Source organism: Oryctolagus cuniculus, chromosome 5 (genome assembly GCF_964237555.1).
Source record: "Oryctolagus cuniculus chromosome 5, mOryCun1.1, whole genome shotgun sequence".
Lineage (NCBI taxonomy): Eukaryota > Metazoa > Chordata > Mammalia > Lagomorpha > Leporidae > Oryctolagus > Oryctolagus cuniculus.
In genome coordinates, this window is record NC_091436.1 from 169,420,332 (window position 1) to 169,444,084 (window position 23,753).

At 53.8% G+C, this 23,753-nt stretch overlaps 1 protein-coding gene and 1 long non-coding RNA gene across 4 annotated transcripts; one reads left to right on the plus strand and one right to left on the minus strand.

Moving 5' to 3' along the window:
• Positions 1-1,386: 1,386 nt before the first annotated feature.
• IRF4 (interferon regulatory factor 4) lies at positions 1,387-21,368 on the minus strand. Of its 3 annotated transcripts, none has more exons than XM_008248487.4 (9): positions 21,247-21,368; positions 19,893-20,151; positions 18,218-18,404; positions 17,360-17,448; positions 16,557-16,698; positions 14,381-14,488; positions 11,870-12,223; positions 7,619-7,731; positions 1,387-5,043 (listed from the first exon to the last, which is right to left on the minus strand). In XM_008248487.4, exons 2-9 carry the CDS (start codon positions 20,106-20,108, stop codon positions 4,900-4,902), a joined length of 1,353 nt encoding a protein of 450 aa, XP_008246709.1. In that variant the 5' UTR covers positions 20,109-20,151; positions 21,247-21,368; the 3' UTR covers positions 1,387-4,899. The 3 variants fall into 3 exon arrangements, with proteins under 3 accessions (XP_008246709.1, XP_002721677.1, XP_008246711.1); XM_002721631.5 differs by having other exon boundaries at positions 16,557-16,701; XM_008248489.4 differs by lacking the exon at positions 14,381-14,488 and having other exon boundaries at positions 16,557-16,701.
• Positions 21,369-21,922: 554 nt separating this feature from the next.
• Positions 21,923-22,894, plus strand: LOC138849847 (uncharacterized). The gene is made up of 2 exons (XR_011389077.1): positions 21,923-22,103; positions 22,600-22,894. It is a non-coding gene; the product is annotated as an uncharacterized lncRNA (long non-coding RNA).
• Positions 22,895-23,753: the final 859 nt, after the last annotated feature.

Below are 23,753 nucleotides of genomic sequence, written 5' to 3' on the forward strand. Positions count from 1 at the left end.
AAGCACAGCTGAAGAAGTGCTTCCCGTCAGAGAGCACACACAGCCCAAAGCAGGCAGGGACGGAGGGCTGAGCACATGAGCAGAGGCCGTAGCGGGAGAGGAAGGAGGCAGCTTTGAGGACATCTCTCTGAGTGACCGCTGGCCAGCATGTGGCCGGCCTGGCAGAAGCGTCTTCAAACACCTGTGGTTGGCATGCTGCACCCAGAGGAAAGCCTTAACTCGGGAACGCCTGTCCCACATCAGCAGGCGATAGGACAGCCCAGATGGTGATGTGCAGCTGCTTTTTTTGGCACAGACGAGCATCACCAGGGTTTAGTTATCTGGGTAACAGTTGCTTTTAGAGATTGGATCCAATGCAGTCAGATGTGTACTGGGAAGAAAAGTTTAAGTAACAGAGTTTACACTGGTACCCAGGGGAGGTGTAGAATTACTTAAGAAAAGGCTCAAGGGCTCAAAACAGCCTTGGGGACACTCTGAGATGGAAACTCTTAAGATATGGATAATTTGAAAAATAATAAGGTATTTAGTAATAATAATTTGAAATAAGAAATTCAAATAAAATAACAGATTCACATAGAACAACATACAATTCAATTTAAAGCATTTGAAAAAGCATTTGAAAAAACACCTGCCGGGACGCTGACTCGAGTCCAGCCCTGTTGAGCGAGCACAAGCAGCCCGAGAAGCAGGATGACAGCTTAGTTTCCATCACTTCTATCGCTTGCTGTTTCGCACACTCAAAATTATTCTACGATTTTGGGCAGCCTAGATCCGAACTGCTTTCCTGAGCTGTGCGTTCCCGTCGGCTGCCAGGACTCTGTTCTCCCACGATCTTCCTGATGCACACAGTGTTGCCTGCTCGGTGGTGAGGCTGAGAAAGGAGACTCGCCGGGCGGGGCGGCTCAGGGAGGGGAGGAGTTTGGAGCTGCAGGTCAAGTAGCCCTGGGGATTCATCTAAACCCTGTGTGCTTTATCCGCAGGGCCACATCCACAGTGCCGGTTCCTACATCCCTCGCCTTCAACACAGCAACAAAACCAGGGGAGCTGGGAACGGGAAGGCAAGCCATCAGGGCAACCTCCCTGGGTCTCCTGATCGACCTCTGAGCACCCAGCAGAGGGGAGATGAGGTGGGTGTGAAGTCAGGGGAAGAACTGCCCAACCCCGGGAGAAGGCGTGCCGCTTTCTGCTTTCTTGAAAAAAAAAAAAAAAAAAAAAAAAAAAAAAAAAAACACCAAGCGAACACTTTTGAGATCTGATTTCAGGGAGACGAACCGTGGCCAGGAAGGAAGTTGGGTACTGAAGCTGCCTCTCTCTGAGACCATAACAGGACGAGGGAGTATTTAAGAAGCTGTAATGATGAAGGTTTAATACACACTCTCCATAATGTATTTTTTAAAAAGTCTTTATTTATCAACTACCTAAACATATAGCTTTATCACACAGATCAGAAAGGCAATGTACATCCAAATTCATGACATCTAGAAGCACAGAATGTTCTAGAAGCACTGTCCACAGAATGTTCTGCCCAGTTCTGAGCCATTCTGCAAGTCCCAGCAGCAGCGTAGGACCAGCAGAGCGTGGGGTTTAAGCCAGGACACTTGGTCCTACCCACCAGCAGTGCCCTCACCATAGGAAGGGGGCGGGCACAGTAAAGGGGAGACGGAAGTGAACCCCACTGCCTATCAGGTCCTCCTATCTCAAAGATTCGGAAGCAAAGTAAGATTTTCTACCGGAAGAGTACTGGCCTGTTGGTCCTTCTCTTTCCTCTTCCACTCCCTCTTCTCCACTTCAGCTACACTTCGTGCGCATGCTCCTAAGAGCAGTGAAAATAAATACCAGGACGACTGCATTCATGTGGTGGGCTACTCACCATGGAGTGCAAGGGTGGACGAAGCAAACCTGCACTGACAGCGCTCAACCTCAACCACGGGGTGTGTGAAAAGCCACTTGCAAAATGCTACATCTGACAGAACAGCCTCAGTGCAGCCTTGGGGCGGCTGCTGCACGAGTCTCAGGTGTCTGAAACAAGCAAGAGAAAGAGCCCTTACGGAGTCGCGCCGTCTCGGCGGAGCAGGTGCCGTGGGGAGGAACGCGCACCGAGACGGAGGCAGGGACCTCGAGCTGCATCTTGGATTTCTACTGAAAACAAGGCTGCTGCAAGGAACATGGCCTTCCTGGTGCAGGACATCAACAGATGCAGGAAGTGTGAGTGCCAAGGCCACCACAGTTGCTCCAGGGGCATGGCAAGGCAGAGAAGCCTCGTGTGGACCCGAGCCGCAGGACCATCTTTTTCCAAAAAAAAAAAAAAAAAAAAAGTTTTGCAAGCACAGGTGAGAACCGCATGGTGCGTGTTGCTGTCTCCACCGCAGCATTGCACATTTTTTCTTGCCATGCACTCGGCTCTTTCTAGCTCAAACCCACTGGTCTGGGTGGGTTCTTTACAGGGCGACTGATGTCTTGTGTTGTCCAGGACTGAAAGGTTCCAAGTTTTCAGGCGTGAACGAGTTGGTCACCTGGATCTCCAGAACATTCCAGAAGACATCCATTACCGCCCACGGTTTTACCGAACATGTGTTATCTCAAGAGCCAGAAACAAGCCAAGAGCCTGTCCTATGCCCGAGTTGTGCCTTTCCCTTCTGAGACCCACAAGCGCCTCCATTCTTTCCACACCATCGCCCCCTGAGGACACACTCAGCTGTGCCTTGTGAGTCCCACTTTATCAATCAAAGCATGAGGAAGCCACTCCCTTCCAGAGGCCTGAGACAACTGTCGGGATGCTCACAGCTCATCATGCTGAAGTTCATTCCCTCCCTAGCCCACAGGCTGCGACCCTCAAAATCTACCAAGTCGACGCACACGGCTATAAAGGCCAGAAAAAGAGCAGTGGCCCCACCAACAAGCACTGTTCCAGGAAATGCAGCTACATTGCAGAAGCAGCATACTATCCTGCAAAAGGAGAGAATTCACACAGCAACTGAAATCAAGCATCTGCTTGGAGAACTCCGAAGACGCCCACTCCCGGGACAGACCCTGCAGGAACTGTGGGGCCTGGGTGGATTCATATGCTCCAGGGAAGAGGGCCCTGTGGAACAGCAGTCCCTATGTTTGCCTTCATCTTGCCGTAGGATAATATACCCCAGAATACTGTGCATCTATAAGATGTATAAATTACTGCAGTTCATGGGACACAAGGCTGCCCAGTCGTAGCTGAGTGGCGACTGTGGTCTCTGAAGCCCCGGTGGGCACGTTGCAGGTGTAATTCCACAACACCCGCACAAGAATGAGGTAAATCTGCACTGGTAAGTAGAAGCATGGCCTAAAACCGTGTGACCCCAGGAGTTTTAAAAACAGTTTATGTCTGTTTATAGAGATGTGAAATGTGTTCACAGATTCCACTGAACTTCTATTGTGGACGATTTGGCTTGGGAAAAAAAAGGGATCCTTTATTTATTTTGTTCTTCTAGACTGGTTAGCTTTTCTGTGATTAGCACGTATGATTTGGCTGTAAAACTCCCTTCTAAAGATTTGAAGAAAAAGAAATGACATTCTGATGCTTCATTGCTTATGAAACTTGATAAAGCCTGTGTCATCCAGGGATACAGCAGGCATTTAATAAGGGATTGTGGAACAAATTAAAAAAAATACAGCTCAAACTAGGAGTGGCACATACTTGAGACTACCAAATCTTTAACCAAGCCTGGGAGTGACGGCAATTATTTCAAAGTATGAGAAAAATACTGGAGCAAAGCACCAGTCTATACAAGATGAGCAACAGAGAAGTGGTCAGGTTTACTTAAGTCCATATAGATCTCTGGGATTCTGTAAAATCGCGTGTTTAGAAAAGTCCACAAGTGGTAAGGCAGGCCCCGTCATACTGCGATTGCCATGAGGAAGCGTGTAACATACAAACTCAGCAGAAACAGTGCTCCGAGTGCAGTTATGCAATCCGAGTCCTGCCTTCGTGCGTCCTGCAGAGTCTGCCAACCTGAGGGCGCTGGCTCCCCCCGTAGTGTTGCCATGGATAACTAACCAATAGCCAAACAAAACAAACAGAAGAGGGGAAATGTAAATGTCATGGGGTTTCAGAAATGTATCTTCAGGACTTGTACTGCTGAAGTTCTGCCACTTTAATCCCTTCTTTCAGAAAATCATTTCAGCAATACTTTCTAAAGAATCCGAGGTGGGGGGAGACAAGGAAACAGAGATATTCCTAAGTGGTCATTATCAAAATGTCCCATCCAAGAGCAACCCTAATGCTTTTTGGCAACAGAGTCTACCAGCTGGCTTCCAGGGAAGGCCACGGAGAGAAAGCAGAGGGGAGGCAGGGCGAGGGCCCACCCTCATGAGAGCCTGGGCAGGTGGGGAGGTGGGCTACCCAAAGCTGTAGGCACAGCCTCGGCCGGCACTCAGCTCAGTTCCCTCGGGAAACCATTCCTGCAAGAACTGCAGCTCCTGCAGACATGCATACATTCTTTAGTAGTCTCCACTTTATAGACTTTCCTTCCCTGAGAAATGGGACAGCACTTTCAGGCTTTCTTTTCCTGAGTCCCTGGTCAACACCCAAATGCAAGTTTTCTCAGTCTTGAAGCCTGAACTAATCTACACCACAGGAAAAGACAGCATGTAAGTACGTGTAAACACACCACGAGGTCAGTTTTCACAGTTCTCGTCAAAGACGCAGCCGTGGTCTACTTGTTGGGCCTGGACGACTAGCGTTCCTTTTGCAGTAAGCTCGTCTGTCAGGCAAGTGGAGCTGACGCTCCCCACGCGTTCTTGCTGCGGTTCTCAATGCTGACTTACAGCCCCGTTTCTGAGTTCTTCAGAAGGAAGAGAGAGCAGTCAATCGGTGTCTTCGCCCAATATTTACAACTGCACAGCACAACTTGTCTTGATGCGCTTTCATTCCTGAATGGAAGAGTGGCGGATGGATCTGTGGTAATCCTCTGTGCTGCTGATGTGTTCAGGGACATCGTAGCCCCTCAGGAAATGTCCACTGTTTTGCTGAGCAAAGTAATACAGTTGTCTGGCTAGCAGAGGTTCTACCTTCAATAAGAGATTTTGAACACATATATTACCAAGGCGCTCTTTTTAATTGACTCATCATTAAAGAACTCGCATATTCTCAGGGACAGGAGAGTGAAGTCTAGCTGTGTGCTCCAGTTTGTGGAAGCATTTCATGTCTGGAGCCATCTCAAGAGTCAGCTATTTGTTAGTCCCTACGTGGAACAAGCTGTAACCACGATCTGCTCAATTCCGAGTTGACCCTCAGATCAAAGGCCATGGTGTTAAGTCAACTGCCACTTGACCCAACCAAGACTGAAGCAAATCAGGACAAATGATCAAATTGCAAAGAATTCCAAGGTGACATTCAGGGCAGTTTAGGGCAATGATTTTCCACAACTGCGGTTTGATAGGAATGAGGGGCTCAACCTGAATGACTTCAGATTTCCAGGTAATCTGATAATCCTAAATCCAAGTCAAGTGGAAAAGAAAGACACCAGACGCAAAAACTAAATTGCTATTGTGGGAAAAGAGAAGTTAACTGGCCTCAGATTTATCTAATCTGGTTATTAGTGTGGGCCACATTCACCAAAAGACAAAAACAAAATAACCCTCAACTTTCAGTTTGTCCTGAACCTACAGCATCTAAGACACTTTGCTTTCCGTCATACATAAGACTCGGCCTTTATGGAGCCTTGGGATGGAAGAAGCCACACAACAGCGGCATCTGAATGGCGTGCCTCCAGTCTTGGCTGCTCTATTCAAATCCAGCTTCCTGCTCACATGGCTGGAAAGCAGCTGAACCTGACTGGGCGCCCCTGCCACCGCTGTGGGAGACCCAGATGGAGTTCCAGACTCCTGGCTTTGGCCTGGCCCAAGCCCTTCCACTGCAGCCATTTGGAGAATGAACTAGCAGATGGAAGTGCCTCTCTCTCTCTCTCTCTCTCTCTCTCTTTCTCTCTCTCTCTCTTCCTCCTTCTCTTTCTGGCATTTGGCCTTTGAAATAAATAAATCCTTAAAAATTGATACTTTATAACATTTGATATATATATATATATATATATATAACAACTGAAGCCTAACTCCTATGTAAATACCTGAAATTAATTAAATTCACAATAGAAATGAGTAGAACTCATGGGCCATACAACAGTGTTTTCAGGAGAGTTTGTGAACCCAACCTTGCCTGACGTTCAAGAGAGCCATTCCTTCCAGAAGCAGGCTTTGGCATCACTTTCCTAGATGCTGTCACCAATGCCAAGCTTACCTGGCCATTTAACAATCCCCACTGCCAATAAAGTCTCAACGACTACAGCAATATTATGTCAATCAGTGGGCAGGATTCACGAGGAAGCTCCAAAGCCTCTGGGATTATATTTTCAGTGGTTGGATTTTACAGTCAAGCGGGGGGGTGGGGGGTGGGGGGGGTGCGTTCAGGATGAGACCGTGTTTTCTTTCACTTTTCAATACCATCGGCACTAAAGGCTCATCAGAACTGTGGTATTCTGTGCTGTGCTTCTGCCTGGCCCTGCTCACCACGTGGGCCCATTACCTCATGAAGACAGGAAGAAAGGTAAAGTTTTCTAATTCAAACACCTTAGGTGTCTGTGAGTCCATTTTCCATGGCACGTTAACACTATGTGTTATCTGTATAAACCTTTCTATGAAAAACGAGGTTCACTTGCCATCACTGAATCTGTCTTAAACTCGGCCGGAGAATGTTCCGAGGGCCCTGCCTGCCTGAGTTCCTTGAAAGAGGCAGCCTCGGAAGAACGTAAGCCCATTAGTTAATTCATTTCTGAAAACCCAGAATTAAAGATGGGACTGGGATACATTTGGAGGGCACCTACGAAAATATACAGGTGAATTTGGGAAAAGCTTCTCCATCAAGTGAAGATATGGAGCTAGGATGGCATTTTAAATACTTACTTAGTTATTTATTTGAAAGACAGAGTGGCAGAGAAAGAAGTCTTCCAGCTACTGGTTCACTCCCCAGTTGACTGCTATAACCAGCCCTGGGCCGGGCAGGGGCCAGGCTGAAGGTGGGAGCCAGAAACTCCATTTGGGTCTCCCATGTGGTTGGCAGGGGCCCAAGCACTTGAGCCATTTTCTGCTGCCTTCCCAGGCGCATTGGCAGGGAGCTGGATTGGAAGTGGAGCAGCCAGGACTGGAACCAGTGCATCGTCATGGGATTCTGGCACTGCATGGGAGGCCTAACCGCTGTGGCACAATGTCAGCTCCCAGGATAGCATTTGAAAGCACTCACAGACATGGAGAATTTTCAAGGGGCAACATTTAGAATGAGTCCTTTAGAAATCTTATAAAATGGGACTACAGCAATTGCCCTGGAAAACACATCAGATGGGACAAGGGAGGCCCCTGGTGTCAGGGACACTGCTCCCGTCCCGCCCCAGCCCGTGACTGCCAGCCCCGCTCTGTGATGAGCAGAACTCAAGGCTGAGAACGTCAAGTGGGGCCCTGGGCTGTGCTGCTCGCTGGGCCACACTTCCTCCCCAGCTATTTTAAGGGCTACGTTTACCTTCCCAGGTCACTTGACCTTGGGTCTCTGCCCCCAGCAGGGAAACCAGTGTGGTTGTGAGCGAAGCTGAGTACTCACGTGAGCCGTGATGAGCTTCCTCTGCCTCTGAGGGTCTGGAAACTCCTCCCCGAAGCACAAGGTCACCTGGAATCTCGGCAGTGGACGGCCATGGTGAGCGAACGCTTGCAGCTCTGCAAAGCCCACAAGAAAGCCACACTCACAAACCCTCGTCGCCTGCGTGCCAGGTTCAACAGGAAACAAGCGCTTACTGTGACACAGAATTCTGCCCCAGGAACTGGGGCTCTGCGTCTCCCCCAGTGGGCCCTGACCCTGCTCCACCATTGCAAGTTCAAGCTCATGGCCCTAGCTCTGCCTCGCTGGATTCTTCCAGAGGGGAAAGACCTACAGCATCAGCGCCCTGCTCTGCAGCGCGCGGCCCAGGAGTCGGGAGGAGTGAAGGAAACGGCAAACGAAGAAATGGCATCAAGTTAAAGCCGAAGACTCATATGAAGAAGAAAGTCTCATTTAAAGATGTCAGAACATTCTGACATCCCAGCATTATTTTGCTTATTTATTTGAAAAGCAGGAGATAGGAGAGATGGAGAGAGAGAGAGAGAGAGAGAGAGAGAGAGAGAAAGCGAGATCTCCCATCTGCTGATTTACTCCCCAAATGCCTGGCAAAGCCAGGGGCCAGGAACTCAATCTGGGTCTCTCACGTGGGTGGCAGGGGCCCGACTACTTGAGCCACCATCTGCTGCCTCCCAGGGTGCTCGGTTGCAGGAAGCTGGCGTCATGAGGCTGAGCCAGGACCGCTGAGATGGGCTGTGGGCATCCCAAGCGTCTGAACTGCTGCCCCAGGTCTCTGCCCCCAGCATTGTTAATACAGCTCATGCCCCACCTAGGGCGTGCACACGGTCCATCCAGGAGGCCCAGGCACCACACGCGTGTGAGCGTGGTGACTGAGTGAGCACTGGCTCTGGAAAGCGTGGTCCCACTGGGTGCTGGGAGCAAAACCCCCAACTGTATCACCCTGAACCGACTTCTCGGCTGCCCTGGGGACACAGCTACCACTGGAGGCGAGGACAGAGGTGACAAAGTCACACTGGGGCGCAGTCCTGGGGATCCACACCACACCCCAGAAAGGGCAGAAAACAGGACGTCTCTCGGAAAGACACTCTGCCCTGACACTGACCTGCGTCCCTTCGCCCATGCTCAGCGGGACTCCCACTCCAGGACCAAGAGCTGAGAATCTTAGCCACAAAAGACACACTGTTGCCCTGCGGCCCTGAACCTCCTGCACGGCAGCTGCGCGCACATGCGCTTATCAGATGTGCAGCCCCAGGCTGTGCCTGTGGGGGCTGTCCCTTGTGGGGGTGCAAATTCTGAATGGGTAGATATCAAAGATTTCCACAGCTCTCTTCAACTGAAGAAGTTTCTAGCTAGCTCACAAGACTCACTGACTTCCTGCTGCTTTTCTTCAATTCAAATCAAACCCAACGGACTTAGTCAGAACGTGTAACCCGCACCGTGCTGCCGTGGTCTGAGAGTACACCCACACGGGCTGATCAGAATGGCGAGTTGGCACAATTCTTTGAAAAAAGTCCTGCCTGAAACACTTGACAGCGCGAGAATGTTCGCTGGGGCTCCTTCACCGTGCAGGAGCTGGCGGTCACAGCTGCAGGTTCACAGCGTCCTCCTTGAACATCAGGGAGGAAACAGTGCCAGCAAGCACAGCCCTGGGTTAGCGAGGAAGGACCGCGGGAAAGAACAACGCTTGCTCGTGGATGAATATCAATGTCCAGGTGCCCGTGGTGCCAGCATCCCGTGTGTGCACCCAGTTCCGATTGCTCCACTTCCCATCCGGCTCCCTACTAATGCACCCGGGTGTCTGCCAACCCCGTGGGAGACCCAGATGGAGTTCCAGGTTCCTGGCTTCCACCCAGCCCAGCGCTGGCCGTTGTGGCCGTTTGGGAAGTGAACCAGCAGATGGAAGATCTCTCTCTCTCTGTCTCTCAACTGCACAAATAAATCTTAAAAGGAATAAAGTCTAGGCAAGTGAATTCACAACCCCAGACTGCTACGAGGCATCTGCTTCTTGCCTGTGCACAGCTCTGGGTGTCACCTTACACTCGGTCACAAGCAAGGATTCGTTGTTTGTTCCTAAAACTTGCCTGGTGGTTGAAATTCAGACAGGCAAGTCCCATCCTCCTGGGATGGCTCCTGTAGATGGCTCTGGCCCTCTCCTGGCTTCAGGTCTGAAGACACCAATCCACACTCTGGGGGAAACCCAAGCTTGCGGGGGCCTAGCTTTGCAGGGCATGTGCTCTCTTTCTGGCTCTGGGACAGACACGGGGTGCCCCTCAGAGGCTGTTTGCTCCTCTCTGCCCCTCCCCCCACCACGAGCACTGCACTCTACAAGATGGACAAGCAGGACCGAGCCAGCAGAGGCTGGAACGCAGTCCTGCTGCTTCCAACACGGATGCCCAGCCCTGCGTGCCCTCCTCACGGTGCTGCAGCCCCAGCAACAGGCCCCTCCTCCCATGCCATGCGTCTTGGGGAAGACTTCCCACAGGTGGGTTTGTGTTGGGGACTCAAAGGAGAATCTGGAGGAGCTTATGCAGACTTGGGTCACATAAGCCCCAAAGGCAGAGCACATGTTGACATGCCAAGAGTACAGAGATGCCTCCTATTTTTATTTTAAATGCATCGAATCAAACAAGTACCTTCAGTGGTGTGGTGGTTCAGATGCCACTTGGGACACCCATATGCCATGTCAGTGTGTGTCTGGGTTGAAGTCCCAGCACCACTCTCAATTCCAGAACCCCGGGAGATGGCTCAAGTAATTGGGTCCCTGCAGCCTACATGGGAGCTCGGGACTGAGTTCTTGGCTACAAGCTTTGGCCTGGCCATGTGGGCATTTGAGTGGTGAACTATTGGATGACAGCACCATATGCCGGTCTCTGTATCTCAAATAACTAGACTAAACTGAATGAATGAAAAAGAACATTCAGGATCCAGAAATGCATTACGGGGTCTATTCAAAGGAAATTCAAAGAGACTTCTGCATTCTCATGTATATATCAGCACTATTCACAAGAGCCAAGACATGGAATCAATGAAGGTTTCCATCAGTGGATGAATGGATAAAGTGTGGCATAAATACACTTCGGAATACTCTTCAGTCACAAAAAAGAATGGGTGAACCTGGCAGATTTCAGGTTAAGTGGAACGAGCAGGTGCAGACGGACAGACAGTGCCTGATCTAAACCGCTGAACACGCTGAAGCTGAGCAGTGGAAGAGCGGCCACCAGGCCTGGGAGTGGGAGGGGAGACATCGGTCACACAAGATCCCAGCAGGAAAGCAGGAATGCCCTCGGGAGCGCTCCCGTGTGCCCTGAGAGCACAGGTGACCCCTGTGTCCTGGGTTCCTGGGAATTGCTAAGGGGCTTTATGTGTGCCCTGCACAGAACCAGAGGGGCTGACTATGTGGAGGGACGCGGACGTGACCCAGCTCCACCGAGCCGCCCCACGGCGTGTGCGTATTTCACACAACACGCCACACACGGTGAGAAGACACGCACGTCCTGGACGTGGAAGCCACGCGAAAACTCGAAGGACCGGGTGATTCGGAGGGGGCGGGACCTCCGGAAAGGCAGGGGCAGAAGCAGGCAGTCAGGTGGGCAGCGCGGCGCTCTCAGCCCCAGCCTCTGCACACGGAGCCTCGCCAAGGACGCGGTCAGTAGTTTCACCCAAACAGCGCCTGGCGAAGATTAACCGCCATGAAATCAAAACGAGGGCAGCTCAGGGCGCTGGGCCTGGAAAATGTGATGAGCAGAGTCCCTGTGACAAGCCTCTCACCGTCCCCCGCGCTAAATCAGTTCAGCACACTCTGGCCCTGGCCCCACCTGTGGGGCGGCGTCGGCTCAGGATGACACATCTCAGAACCAAAAATGTTAACAATAGACTTCTAACCTTTACCATTTTTCTAGGAACCCGAAAAGCAGTGCAACGTCAGCAGATACGCCCTCGGAGCTCACATGGCCAAGAAGACCGAGCCCCGTTAGGAAGGGCCATTGGCTGAACGCCAGAATCTCAAGACGCCAGCCTGTGCCACAGGCCGCCAGGGCGAGCTCAGCCGGACCCGCCTCTCCTGCCAGCCTCGGGAGGAGCAAAGCAGACTTCAGAGGTAGGAAGAGACGGGACGGGACAGAAACCTGTTCCGGTACCACGGCAGTGGACTCTATGGCCGACAGGCGGGACCCTGCCGTCTCTGATCCCCGCGGCAGGAATGCCACCACCTCCTCCGCCCCACCAGCTGAGATGCGGTACCTGAGAGGAACTGCTGTGTGTCAAAGAGCTTGCAGGTCTGGTCTCTGTCCAGTTTGTTGGGCCGGTCGCTGCACAGGGCCAGAGGCCCGTCCCAGTAGATCCTGCTCTGGCACAGTCTTTTGGCGTACAGCCCGTCGGGGGCCATCCAGAGGACCACGCCCCGCTCCAGGTGGCTCAGCAGCTTCTCGATGTTTTTCCTCTGCCCATTGTCCTCCGGGTAAGGGAACAGGACCTGGTCCAGGTTGCTGGCGTCGTAAGTGTGTCCGTGGGAGATCCGGCAGCCCTCGGGGCTGGACGTGGTCAGCTCCTTCACCAAGATTTCCCGGTAGTACAGGCAGATGTGCAGGCGGCAGTCTGCAAACAGAGCCGTGGAGGCAGGGCTGAGCGACCCAGCTGACTCTGCCAGAGCCTCTGGTGGCAGACTAGCGTCCCGGATGCTCCAGGAACAGGGAGAAGAGCCCGGCAGCACCCTCCTCTCACTGCGACTCGCAGACGGCGTGCGTGCATTCCACACCCCAAGAAGCCTACTTAATTGGCCCACCCAGTATCGTCTCAGTCTGGATGGCCTTAGGACTCATTTGGTTTTTGGAGGGAGAGTGGATTTTTTCATTAAGTGTCTGAAAAGCGTGTTCAAGTCTTGTTAGGGGGCACCTTGCTAAAAACTTAACGGAGTTATTTTTTTTTCTTAAATGATGACAGTAGGAGTGGTCTCATTTGTCTAAATACTGAGGCATGTGTCACACACTAGAATTTATCTTTAAGCAAACCAACTCTGATCTTGGACAAGTTTAGCCCCAAATTTAATTTCTATTAGCAAAAAAAATAAATAAATAACAGGGGTCTGAAAAAAAAGGAAGCGTCTCTACACATGTGAAAGTTCCCTAAGTTACGCTGTGATGTCATTGAGGCAACACGTATGTCACCTGTAGGTGACTAAGCAGGCAAGGTGGACACTTGGTGTTCAGAGCCACGAGCTCCAGGCGGTGCAGGGGATGTTTTCAACTTTCCATTTTGGTTTTTCTGATTTTTAAATGAGTTTTCTACATGGGACACGTGCGATTTTTTTTTATCATAAAATGACTCCTTGTGGAAAAAAAGGGATCATTGAGAAAAATGCTCTGAGTAGCAACACTGATTTTAAAGTCTGTGAGACTCCCGCCAAGTTCTGTGCGGCGTCTAAAAACGACCTAACAGGGCGCCTTCTAAAGCTTTCCACCAGGCGAGCTCATTCATGAAAATTTTACTAACCGTGGGAACCGCCTGCCCATCTCACCCAGATACACTGACGGTTCAAACTATGTTTGTGAGGGGCTCCCGGGGGAATGCAGAGGGCAGCCTCTGCAGGAATCCCGCGGGCACGGACTGATGGGACTCAAACATGAATGGGAATCGCCTTTCTCTGTGAAAAGAGCTCACGGCTGATCATCAGTCTCTCTCAGGCACACCAAAAAAAGAAACCCACAAAACCCTCTTATTCCTCAATGGCAGGTTTTGAGACCTAACCCACATCACTGTCGCTTCGATTTCTGCTGCCGTCAACAGAGCACATTAGAAGGCACCCGAGGAGAGTGGGTGTTGGCCACTCAAGGTGACTCCCAGGGCAGGTTTCATTTCATTGAATGTCATCAGCGATCACGAGGTGCTGAGTTATAAATAGCTGTTATTTCCTACACGACAGGCACCCACACAAGTCTTAGATGCTCAAAAAAAAAAAAAGGTTTGAAAGTTTCTAAACGCAGAGCCAAGTGTCCCTGCTCAGGAGGGCCTCTGCCCAGGGAATTCCTCCCGCAGAGCCAGGACCCTGCCGCTAGTCTCAGCTCCCTGAGCCTGCAGAATTGAGTTGTATTTCCTTTAGCCGATTTTTAAAGTGGCCAGGACATGAGGTGAGAATGTCGGAGTTCTTCACTTTTAAGCTAAATCCCAATCCCACTTGAAATAAGCCAAGATAGTATCTTTATGAAATCATGACAGGTAATACCGCATGTGCTTTGTAAACAAGCCTTCGGGGTCTCCCCGAAAGCAGGTATGATTTCTGTGGTGCAGGAATTCTTTTAGAGATGGGACTTTTAGAAAACCTGATTGAATCTGTAATTGGTTTGCAAGTTCTGTTCAAGTTCAGGGGAAAACCAGAGTGTGTGTTCCCTTCTGGGCACCAGAGTCTTCCAGAGACAATGACCCCCAGAAGCAGGTGCGGAAGGTCTGGTCATGGCTGAGCCTGGACAAAGGATGAGCTTTTCAGAGTGAGAAGTGCAGTTGCTTTCCTAAAAAGAGATCGCTTCGCACTGGGAGAACACTGGCAAGACCTCGGTGGAGTGTTGGCAAGCACCTGGGCTGCACACAGCCGTGCCTCCTTCCGACCAGCACTGGCAGTGTCCGAGTCACAGGGAGCCTGGCTCCTCTGCAGAGGCCGTGCCAGCTGGGGGACGGGGAGCTCCTACACCTCCAGCCCCCACTGCCGCCACGCAGCAGAGGCCTGGCTGAGGCGCCTCCGGGACCGACCGCCGCACTCACCTGAGAGCGCCAGGGCTTCAGCAGACCTTATGCTTGGCTCTATGGGGATCCCGGGAGCCTGGGACTCGGGTGGGGCACAAGCATAAAAGGTTCCTGTCACCTGGCAACCTGCATTTGCAAATAGAAATCAGATGATGTCTACACAGAGTCCACCACGCCGGGAGGCCCCTGGGGCGGGCACGCAGCCTGGAAGGGACCTTTCAACCCACGCCCAGCACTCTCTAAGCACCAGGACCCGTGCCTGTGAGACCAAGACAAGCCAAGTGCAGCTGGGAAAACCAAAGTTGAGGGAGGAAGGGCTGCTGCTCAGCTTTGGAAGGAAACCAGAGCTCATTCTCTCCCTCCCCCTCTACCCCTCCCCCCACCCCCATCTGCACGCTGGGAAACTGAGACTCCGAGAGAGGTGGGTGGATGAGTCCCTGGCCACACGGCAAGCTGACGACAGAGCTAAGCACTCAGGTCAGGTGAGTTTTGGAGCCAGGGAGCCTGGTTAAAAGCCGACATGCTGTTTAGCCCACATGCACCTTGCCTGCTACTTCTGGGTTCAGGAGAGAAGCCCGTCTCCAGACAATACTGAGGGCTGCGTGGAACAGGAATAGAGATGTAGCAGAACCCAACGTGCTGGCACTGCACTTGGCACTCTCTGCGCTGTAAGGTGTCTATTCTGTTCTGCTCCATTCTAAGTGCTACTTCTTAACTAGCTACTAGGTCAGCAATGCCGGCTCCATTGGACACAAGTCCCAACTCCACAAACTGCTTTAGCATCGGCCGACTGTTCGGCTACGGCATGGAAAACCAGTCTTAGCTGCAAATCACTCTAGAAAAGCCAGTAAAACTGAATTACAAGCTTTTTAAATAAACACGCCACTCCATGCAAGCACTGAATCATGATGCATTTCTTCACTACCAGGAGTCAAGAGTGACCTGAATGTAAGTGGGAGAAAGAACGTGAGCGAGCCACAAGGGAGCAAGCTCTCCTGGAACACACGAAAGGCCAGTGTGCACTGGAGCTCGGCACTGCTAGCCAAGGAACCCAAACGTCCTCAGAGCTGTCTCACTGCAGGGAACACAGCTTGTGAACTTTCCTCTGCGTGGAGCTTCCGAGTTCTCCTGCTGACACAGTTCCGTCTGATGGCTGGGGAACTCCTGGGGACCCGGGACCACATCTAACAGGCAATGGGCAAGTTTTGGGAGTATCCACTAGGCAGGCACCGGGGGAGGCCGTCTAAATTTTTTCATGGTGTTTCCATGGCCTTCTTACCACTACCTCTAGCCCCAAGAGTGAGTGCAGTTAGCGAGAGAGACCATCTCCAACACCTCCCAGCATCTCTGCAGAGGAAGGGCTCGGACACTGCTGGAGCATGTACCCATTTTACAGATGGGTAGACAGAAACAGACTAGTGAGATCACGTGGCCCTCAGGCAGCACTGAAGGCAATCCAGGAGGGATGGCTGCCAAAATCCATCACTCTATCAAGATTATAAACACCGTGAAGGTTGTTCAGGGAGGATGCAAAAAGTTTGCGTGTTAACAAGATAATTTCAAAGAAAATGCAGACAGCTGGTTTTTTGTCTGACATTCTGTCTGGAAGGCTGGGCCTAGGGGTCCTGAGCTCTGGAATTGAACCCCAGCATTTCACTGTCAATGGGTCACCTGGACATATTAGTTAGATTCTGTGAACTACCACAATCACCTCTATTTCTGGCTGCCTGGAATGTTCTCTGGGGTGTTTAAATAAGCCTTCTGGTGCCTAGCACTGTGGCATAGTGGGAAAACTGCTGCCTGCATTGTTGGCATCCCATATGGGTGCCAGTTTGAGTTCTAGCTGCTGTACTTCCAATTCAGCTCCCTGTTAATGCACCTGGGAAAGCAGTGGAGGATGGCCCAGATGCTTGGGCCCCTGCACCCACGTGGGAGACCTGGAAGAAGCTCCTGGCTCCTGGCGTCAGATCGGCCCAGCTCCAGCAGTAGTGGCCATTTGAGGAGTGAACCAGCGGATGGAAGACCTCTCTCTCTCTCTCTCTCTCTCTCTCTCTCTCTCTCCGTCCCCTGTCCCTCTCTCTGCTGCACTGGCACTATTCCAGCAGCCTCTGAGGAGGGCTGATGTGCTACGGTGCAGCCCAGGACAGGATGGGAGGAGTCCTCACTGCCCTGCGGCCAAGTTCACTCTCCTTACCGTTTTCACAGGTTGGGCCTTGCCAGTGGTGGCTGCGGGGGCCAAACGTCACGGGACATTGATAGGGGATTTCTGGGTGTGGCTGATCGGGGACGTAATCCCTCCAGCTGCGGTCGTGGGGCGGCATCATGTAGTTATGAACCTGCTAAAGGAACACAGGAGGAGCTGCGATGGGAACCTCGGCACTCGGCAGGGTGGGCGGGGTGGGAGAGTGCTCTCCTAGCCTCCCAGCTCCTCAGGGAATCCCTGCTTGGTTGGCAGCCAGATCATTTATCGTCCGAAAAAGCTGGAGTCAATCGTTCAACGTACTAGATGGAAGCCAGCCACGGAGGATCAAAAAAAAATTAAATTAAAAAATAAAAAGCACAATGGAGACACTGTTGTTAAGGAGTGATTTCTGCAAAGCCTCATCATATGGTTAAACCTGGCACCAGGAGTGCTGCAGGGGGATTCGCCTCTTACCCTCCAAAGCAGATGGGACAGAGCTGCGATTCACAGCGGGAGGGGTGGGGCGATCAGCTGCCTTGTGGTTTCACATGACAGAACAGCACTTCCAGAGTCCTGGACTTGCACAAAAGGCCTGTTTCCCAGAAGGTCAGTGGGAGAAGTGCATCCTAACAGGCATCTCACCCGGCCCTCCCCGACTCAGCCCACTCCAGCAGGAGCGCCACGTGGACAGGCACGCTGCCTGGACCTAGCACACATCCCGGCTGCTGCTGCTGCTGGCGCGGTTTCCCCGCCCGGTGGGGCCAGCCAGCTTCGTGTGGCTTCACACAGACCCAGCCGTGTGACCTCCGCCGTACCTGGGCTGGGAGCGAGGTGTAGGGAGCCGTCATGGTGTAAGGGTGGCCCATGGTCATCTGTGGGTCCTCCAGCGCGAGCTGCTTGGCCCCTTTGTGGTTGGGAGAAAGGGAAATGGCACAGAGTGAAAAAAGGAACTGACTGAATTCAACGTCAAGTCTTGGAAAAATACCTGGGGCTTGAATTCTTAGAATGCACAGCATGGTGTTGACAAATAAGGCATTTTTCCCCCCAGTAAGTCTCTTGGGCAGTTACTTGAGGCACTGCAGTGGGACAGGGACAGAAACAAATGAAAGCGCTGCGTGCAAATGTGCCTTGTGACTCGATGGCCCTGCAGTGAGATGCCTGCCAGGTGAGGTCATCTGTCTGCTCTGTTTACATGCAGGTTCCTGGAGTCTGGTCCAGACACTCAGGTCCAAGGATCTGCATTCTTAACAAGCACCGCCCCCCCCCACCCCGCTAACCACATCACACTCGACAAGGTGACATTCTGTTATCATAAGTGGTAGTAATATACTGCCAACACTTCCCTTCTACGAGAGCGTTCCTTCCTAGCGACTGTTAGACACGTGTTCAAGCTTTTGTTAATAGACTGGACTAATTGGAAAACACACACTTAATGCACATACACACACACACACATAGACGCTTGGGGTGTGAGAAATCTTCCTACACCTTTGCCACAGCAGCCGCAACTTCTGACCACAGAGCTTGGCCCGAGAGCCTGGGGGGCTCACACAGGACGCGGGAGGCAGGCAGGCTATGGAAAAGGCAAAGGCAGCCAGTGGCTCCCGGAGAGGCGGGTCCTGCGAGCATGAGGCCGATTCTCCGCTGGGACCCCAGTGCAGGGAGGCCCCTACCTTTCTTGGCTCCCTCGGGGACGATCCTGTACACTTTGTAGGGGTCTGAGATGTCCAGCTGGCTCCTCTCCACCAGCTCCTCAAAGTCATTGCTCTTGTTCAGGGCACAGCGCAAGCGCGTCTTCCAGGTGGGAGGGTCCGGCTTATCGATGCCTTCTCGGAACTTGCCTTTAAATAGTGCCCAAGCCTGGCGGGGAAGAAAGAGCAGGAAAAGTCAGAATGCAGGTCTTTTTAAAAAAGAATGCAGGAATTGAAGTTCTGAGAGAGAGAGAGAGAGGGAGGGAGAGGGAGAGAGAGAGAATGGTACCTAGGGCTCAGAGCCTGAGACAGAGACACAACAGGTGTTCTCTAGGAAAACTACTTTTTCACTTTGGAGCCTGTCCTTGCCAAGTTAGCAACGGCTGCTTTGAACATTGCTGGGAGTTCTGGAAGTGGGAGGTATGCGGAGGCTCCTGCACTGGCCCTCCCCACTAGCGTCTGAGGCAGGCTTCGCTGGGGCTGGGACAGAGCTGCTCAGAGTCCAGATGGATGGTCACACAGTTGGGTGCCCTGACAGCAAAGTCCCCTCCCCTGCTCTGCCCACACGTGGGGGCTGGGTCCCAACCAACAGTGCACTGGGTAAACTCCCTTGGGGAAGACAGTCATGGAGGCGGCACTCGTAGAGGGCAAGGAAGGAGAGACCGAGAGAGAGAGAGAAGGAGAGAGAGAGAGAGAGGCGCTCTGGGACAGAATAACCAGAGCAGAGTGGCAGAGTTGAGGGGCTGAGAGATCTAGAATAGAGAGAAGAGAGACCTGCAGCAGTGGGGAGTGGAAATCCAGAGGGAGAAACTCAGGGAGAAAAATAGAAAACAACGTCAGGGACAGGAGAACAGAGACAGATGGAGCACACTCAGGGCTGCACACAGTAGGGCCAGAGACGATGCACCAGGGCTGTACACAGTAGGGTCAGAGATGCACCAGGGCTGCACACAATGAGAGTCAGAAACACACTCAGTGCTGCACACGGTAGGGCCAGAGACGCACCAGGGCTGCACACAGTAGGGTCAGAGATGCACCCAGGGCTGCACACAGTAGGGTTAGAAATGCAGCCAGGGCTGCACATGAGAGTCAGAGACACAGAGCTGCACACAGTAGGGTCAGAGACACACCAGGGCTGCACACTGTAAGATCAAAAAAGCAGCCAGGGCTGCACACAGTGGGGTCAGAGACACACCAGGGCTGCACATGAGAGTCAAAAACACAGGACTGCACACAGTAGGGTCAGAGACACACCAGGGCTGCACATGAGAGTCAGAGACACAGTGCACACAGTGGGGTCAGAGACGCACCCAGGGCTGCACAGGTGAGACATACATTGGCCAAAGGAGGAGAAATAAAGGAGCCTGCAGAGATACAGTTAAGACCTCCCGGGCCGTCCAGCGCCACCCTGACCCACTCCCCAAGACCATCTGTCTTGTGTCCCACTCCCCGGGTGGGCCCGCGTCCCAGGCTCAGGTCTGGACAAGGAGTGGACACTTCAGCTTCTCAGGTGACTGCATCACTGGGGAGCCGAGTCCCACGCACGGCCTCGCCCGTGGCCGCCCGACCCGCGCCTCCCTCCACCCGGCCCGCTCGGCGGAGTCCGGCACGGGGCCGAGTCTGCCTCCCCCGCCCCCGGCCCTGCCCGCGCGCCCACCTTGAAGAGGGCGGCGTCCTCCTCGCGGTTGTAGTCCTGCTTGCCCGCGTGCTTCCAGGGGATGCGGAAGACGCTCTTGTCCTCGTTCTCCCACACCAGCCCCGGGTACTTGCCGCTGTCGATCTGGTCGATCAGCCACTGGCGGAGCTTCCCGTTGCCGCAGCTCACCGCGCTCATGCCGAACTCCGCGCCCCGGCCGCCGCCCTCCAGGTTCATGCCCGGCGTGCCCCGGATCCGCCTCCCGCACTCGCCGCGCGCGCTGCAGGCCAGAGGAGAGCCGGGCGTCAGCCGCCGCCCCAGAGCCCTGGCAGTGAGCACGCGGCCCCCCGAGCTTCCGAGGCTGCGGAGCGCGCGCGCGCAGGGTCAGGGGCCAGAGGACCACTCCCCGAGAAGGCACCTTAGCATCCCGAGCGCGCCCGCCGTGGAGGCCCTCCTCCGGCCCCACCTTCTCGCACACTCCACAGAGCTAAGGGCTCCCCGGACGCACACCTTTTTGGGGCTCCCCAACTCCTCTGGCGGCTCGATCGCCGTTCCCGCCTCCCTGCGCTTCCCGGGGTGTCCCCATCCCATTTCCTGCTTCCCCCCGTTTTCACTCTGGCCCAGTCCTCAGCTCACACTCCCTCGGCGGCCCCCACGCGCGGAGGACCCAGCTCCTCCCCGCCTCCAGCTGTCGCGTCCCGCACTCACACTTTAGCCCCCCAACAACCCCTGGCTAATGATGACTAAGCGGCCCTGGAAGCAACAAGTGGCCGACAGCCGGCGCTAGGCAGAGAGCGCGGCCAAGCAGCGGGAGATTCCGGCGGCGTGCAGAGCCGCAGCCGGACCCCGGCGGTCGGGGATGGAGCCCGGGAGGGCACGGGGCAAGGGTTGAGGCGGCAAAGCTCCGGGCTGCTCGTCCCTTAGCCGGTAACCGCCGCACCCGACGTCGCGGGGAGTGTGGGTCCCTTAGGAACCGGGCGCAGGAGTGTCGCCCCGGAGTTGATAGGTCCAGGGGCCGTGCCCCGCGGGCAGACTTGCCGCTGTGCCGGAGTTCTTTAGGCGGCCTGGCGTCCGCCACTCCAGGGCCCCCGCCTGGCCCGGCAGCTCCTGCCTAGCGGCGCGCGGCGCCCCCGGGACGTGGCGAGGATGCTGAGAGCGCCCGCACTGCTCTCCTCCGGGCCGGCCCAGGCGCCCGGGCGCAGGGCAGGTGGGGTGGAAACAGGGGCGCCCCACTGGGGTGCGCTCTCCCTACAGCCGAGCCGGGGTCTCCCCAGCGCGGCGCCAGGACGGACCCTCACCACCACCACCAAGTGGACCTCCTGGCTCTGCCACGCCGGCCTCGCGCCCCCTCCTCCTGCCCGACTCCAGGCCTTACCTCGCCCAGGACTGGGAGTCGAGGGCTGCGGTGGGTGCCAAGTTCAAGTGGAGAAACTAAGACTGCGAGGTGAGAAAGAGGAACTTTATAGAGCTCGAAAGCCGCGCTGGGGCGGAGCCTGGGGTGGGCGGGCTGGGGGCGGCTCCGCCCGCGGGGCGGTGGGGGAGGTCGCGCGCGCGCCGGGGCCGCAGGCGCCCTCCGCGAGCACCCTAGCCCGAGGGAGAGCGCTCCGCAGGCCCCGGGCCCGCGCGGCCTCGGGAACCGTGGCCGGGGGCCGTTTCCCGCGAAGGGGCGAGGCGCGAAGCCGGGCTGTCGCCTCCGAGCCGGGACCGGCCGCGCAGCGCAGCAGGCGCGACCTACAGCTCAACCGACGGCCGCGGTGTGGCCCGGGCGGGAAGTGGGGGTGGGGGGCGTGCCGGAGCGGGAAGCCGAGGCGCAGGGGCTCCGCTCGCCCGGCGCCGTCCCCCACGACCCCGGGAAGGCTCCCACGTGGGAGGTCGGGGGCCAGGGTCGGCGCCTCCGGGGCGCGCGCTAGGAAATGGCCCGGCCGCCTCGGCCGCTCAGCGTGCTGGCTCTGCCCCTGGTGGCGAGTGGGGGCCCCCGGCGTGTCCACCAGCACCCGGTGACGGGGAGGGGGCGAGGGAACCCCGACGTGTTCGGTCACTTCCGGATTCAGGTCACCTCGGAGTGACACGGCCGTGCACCTCCACGCCGGTAGGAAGTGCCCGAAATAAGAGCAGTGATGCTCCAGTGGGCTTGCAGCGGGTGGGCCAAGCTGCCTTTAATCGCCGCGCGCTCCGACCTTTCGCCCTCTGAACTTTCACCTCGGCGGGGGGATGCTCGGAGCCTGTGTTCAGGTAAACCCTCGAGTTCTTAGATCATCGCCGCCCAGCTCAGCTCCAGTCAAAGATTTCACTTGTCTCAGTGTTTCTTTTCATCTGCTAGGTTAGGTCAGTGTCTTCTAGTGGAAGGGGAAAAAAAAACCCACGTAAGTGTAGGCTGGAGCAAACAGCCGCGAGGGTGTGGATCGGTTGTAGGCTTCCTAAAACCAGAGGCCTTTCTCAGAAGTGAACAGGATGCCATGTTTTATTTCACCCGAGCGAAGTTTTCCATGATCAGACCCGTGCGGTGCTGTAAACAACGGGGTTTCATTACAGGAAAAGCGATCTGGTCATAACCTGTTTTTCTTTCTTTCTTCCTCCCCGCTCACTGATTAATTCATTCAACAGATATTTTGGGGCGCCTCCTTCTTGTTGGGAACGGGCCGGGCAGTTGGTACCCATCACTGAACAAGGGCAAGGTCACGGTCTTCCTGTGACCTTCCATAGCTCTGAGCAGGTTCATTCTCCCCAGAGTGGTCAAAGCCACACACCACACAGACTGGTAGAGGCAGCAACGGCCGGCAAGAGCCTTCCGGACAGCGGGACAGCGGACGGGTTCTCCTCACTCATCCATCCCTGCCTTAGAGGCTCACAACAACGGCAGCCCCGGAGCCTTCCTGAGACTTCGCCAGGCGACCGCCTTCTGAGATGTGATTGCTAATCTTCAACGCCATCTTCTGGCTTACTCATTTGCCATATCGATCCACCAGAAGTGATTCTTTTTTTTTTTTGGTGATGGGGTGAATACAAAGAATTTAATATTTTAATGACTTAAGCTCTTGGTGTCCTCTTTACCCTAGGATGGGGGAGGGGGGCAGGAGTGACCAGGCAGGTGCTGCCAATTAGTCACCATGGACTTTTACTTGGTAGTCATCAGTGAAACAAAAACTGGCAAAAGTTTTTCAAGTGGGAGCCCTCCTCCGCCAACTTCCCCTGGCCTTGAGAAAATCAACTGTGTTACTCGGGGAAAAGAGTAGATATTTATCTTCAAAATGTTACAACTTGTAGAAAAACTTAAAAAACAACAAATAGGACATCAGTAATTGAATGTCTACCCTAACAAAGCCTGCTCGTGACATCATATGATGAGTGAGGTTATTTAATTCCATGGTTAACCAGATGAGGTGCTGTTGTGAATGCAGGCCAAACTGAATGGAGAATTTCAGGTTTCACTTCACAGTTGTCATAACAAGACTGTAAGGAAACTTCAGTTTACCTAGGTTAGATAGTATAAAAATTAATCAAAATTATAATTCACACAAATGAAAACAATTTTTAAGATTTATTTGAATTGTTCGAAAGGCAGAGTCACGGGGGGGGGGGATATAGAGAGAAAGATCTTCCATCTGCTGGTTTCACTCCCCAAATGACACCAGCGTCCAGGGCCCCCCAGGTTGAAGCCAGGAACTGGGAGCTCCATCCGGGTCACTCACGTGCATGATGGGGGCCCAAGTGCTTGAGCCATCTGATGTGGGATGCCGGCATCCTGGGGAGTGGCTTAATCAACTGTGCACCAATGCCAGCCCAAGAACATCTAGGAAAAACCCAAACTGTTGTGGACAGCACTGTTTTATCAATGATTCATTCTTTAAAAGGATAGGGGACTATAAATTAGTTTTAAAAATG

Excerpts from the sequence above, each read along its gene's own strand:
- IRF4 (XM_002721631.5), bottom strand. The coding sequence starts at position 20,108 with ATGAACCTGGAGGGCGGCGGCCGGGGCGCGGAGTTCGGCATGAGCGCG. Across the intron at positions 18,405-19,892 it reads AGGACGCCGCCCTCTTCAAG|GCTTGGGCACTATTTAAAGG; the intron begins GTGGGCGCGCGG and ends CTTCCCCGCCAG. Across the intron at positions 16,702-17,359 it reads ACACCTCGCTCCCAGCCCAG|CAGGTTCATAACTACATGAT; the intron begins GTACGGCGGAGG and ends GTGTTCCTTTAG.